Here is a 2,717-nt window from a genome sequence, read left to right on the forward strand (position 1 = left end):
AAATCTGACCACTTATTGGAATTGATTACAAAATTGGATAAATGGAAAATGCTAAGCATCCACAGCCACAGGAATATAAACAAAAATATCAAGTAGACATTCAAAATAGCAAATGACCTTAAGAAAGTTATCATACCTTGCAAAACTCATCATAAACAGCCCGGTCCACATAAACCATTTTTTTTGGAATCATCCCAAACGAATCCACTTGTATTTAACATAGTAGAAATAGCCCTAAACTTTGCTCCAAGTGTCTTCAGTCGAGAATCGATGTGTGGCGTAGCCTTTAACCCACAACCAGGAAGAGCCTTACCTATAACCTCCTCTAAGCGAACCATGTAGCCGCTTCTGAATCCATTTTCACACTTCCAATGAGGATCAACAGCTAGCTCTGACAATGCTTCTACAAGAACTTTATCTTCTTCAGCGGTCCAAAATCGTTTGTTTTTTCCTCTTCCACCTCCACTTGCACTACTTTCATCCATCCTACTAAAACATTTGAACCATATTAACATGCAAAAATAACATTGCATATATATAAAAATGAAATTAACCAAGAAAATATTCAATATAAGTACATAAAGGAAATTATTATAAGTCCAACACAACATCCATTACTTAATAAAACAATTATATAAAAAAAAACAAGAAATTGAAATAAAGATACAAGTCTCAAGTTCAAATAACAAATACAATTTTGTTTAATAAACAAGAATAATATCACAAAGTAAGTCTACGGTGTCTAGCCCTCGAACCATTGAACATATTTTGGGCCATTGTATTTTGAAAATTAGTCCATGGATCGATTACATCAATGGAGGTTATGTACTCCACATCATCTTCTTCACTAGCATCACCATCATCATCATCACTATCACTTTCCTCAAACAAGTCATCATCATCAAATTCTGCAAGCATGTATCTTTTTACCAAGTTATGTAATAAGGCACAAGCAAGCACAATTCGACCATTTGTTTGTAAACTAAACCAAGAAGGACTTCTAAGAATTCCCCATCTTCCCTTGAGTAACCCAAAGCATCTCTCAATCACATTTCTAGGTTTTGCATGCCTTAAGTTGAAATATTCTTCGGCGGTTTGAGGTTGACGGGGGCCATTATTCCATTCTCTAAGATGATAAAGATGCCCTCTATATGATGCAAGGAATCCTTCTCCATTAGTATATCCTCCGTCACATAGATAATAACAACCTTGACAAATTAAAAAAAAAATACTCTCTTACTAAGTCAATTTCAAATAAAGTCTACTACGTCAATCAAATTACCTTTTGGAACTTTCAACCCATTAGGCCTAGAAATAGCATCTCGAAGAATCCAACCATCATGTGCCGATCCCTCCCAACCAGGTAAGACATATATAAATTCCATTTCGGGTGAGCATAGTCCTAGTACATTCATAGCAAGGGTACCTTTTCTACTGCGATATTTGGATCGATCTTCACAAGGAATATTAACTAGAATCATTGTACCATCAAGGGCACCTAATGAGTTCTACGAAACAAACAATATCACTTTAAATTATGTAATAGTCTCTCTATTTTATCTCAAATTAAAGTGTTGGTTTTTTAATTTACCTTGAAATATTTCCACCTTTCATCGTCACAATCCTCTTGTATTGGAGTTGGTTTCTTAAGAAGAATACTATGTAACTTTAAGATTGCTAACAAACAAGCATGAAATTGTCTACTTTTAGTTTTACCACTTCTATAAAAATGTGCACCAATCATTCTATTTTTCTTATGGTGAGCTAATGTGTATAAGAAGCCCGCAACCATCTCTTCCAAACATGTGTTTCTTGTTTCATTTAATCCACCAATATCTCTAACCATTTCAAAAATTACACCAAATATGTATCGATTTATACGAAGATAGTTCCTACACAAAGTGTCACTTTCTCTAATCATTCTATTCAAGTTGTGCAATCTCATTTTCCTTCTAGTTTTTTTATCTAGCTTAAGATAATGGGAATTGTATATAGTTTTTCTCATTGAGTAACACATCAAATGTAGCAACACAACACATTTAATCATAGTAATTATGAACCGAATAAAGTCCCAATTTCTCTTCCTTTTCAAAGAAATACCAATTCGAGCCATTTTCTGTAGAAAAGAACATCAACAACTCCATATCATTGACTAGTTTACATATTATTTATACTCAAGATATATAAAAATCTCAAGCTAAACAAATATATACATATACATGAACATTAGTATAAACATCAAATTAGCATTCATTCAAGGAGAAAAAAAAAAGAAGAAAATTCAACAAATATAAACTGGTTTCGTAATTCCCAACAAAAAAAAAAAAAAAATCAGGAAACCCTTCAAAACGAAACACTGAACAGAAAATGAACAACAATTACTAGGGAGGTGGTCGATAACGTAAACAATTCCTCAAGAATTAGGAATAAAGTATAAATTACCCAACAATTCATGAATAAAAAAAAGCACATGATTAAGGTAAACAAAAACATGATTATTACGGTCGCCGGAGATCTTACCTTGTCATAATCGCTGGGATATGGTCGCCGATGTACAAGCTCGGTTGGTTGTCGTGGTGGCCGGAGCTCCAGTAAGGGGTGACGGCTACTGGGGATTATAGGGTTTGAGAAGAGAGAGAGATTGATGGGTAATAAAGAGGGGAATGGGAATGCAAAAGTCTTTTGGGGGGGGGGGAAATGAGTGTGGAAGATACTTG

The 2,717-nt window shown here is 34.2% G+C and overlaps 1 protein-coding gene across 1 annotated transcript; it reads right to left on the reverse strand.

The window, feature by feature from the left end:
- Positions 1-720: 720 nt before the first annotated feature.
- On the reverse strand, positions 721-2,124 carry LOC145569011 (uncharacterized). The gene is made up of 3 exons (XM_081628386.1): positions 1,592-2,124; positions 1,283-1,508; positions 721-1,208 (listed from the first exon to the last, which is right to left on the reverse strand). The coding sequence occupies exons 1-3, from the start codon at positions 2,111-2,113 to the stop codon at positions 721-723; spliced, it is 1,236 nt and encodes a 411-aa protein (XP_081484512.1). The 5' UTR covers positions 2,114-2,124.
- Positions 2,125-2,717: the final 593 nt, after the last annotated feature.

Source organism: Chenopodium album, chromosome 11, assembly GCF_948465745.1.
Source record: "Chenopodium album chromosome 11, dcCheAlbu1.1, whole genome shotgun sequence".
NCBI classification, from domain to species: Eukaryota; Viridiplantae; Streptophyta; class Magnoliopsida; order Caryophyllales; family Amaranthaceae; genus Chenopodium; species Chenopodium album.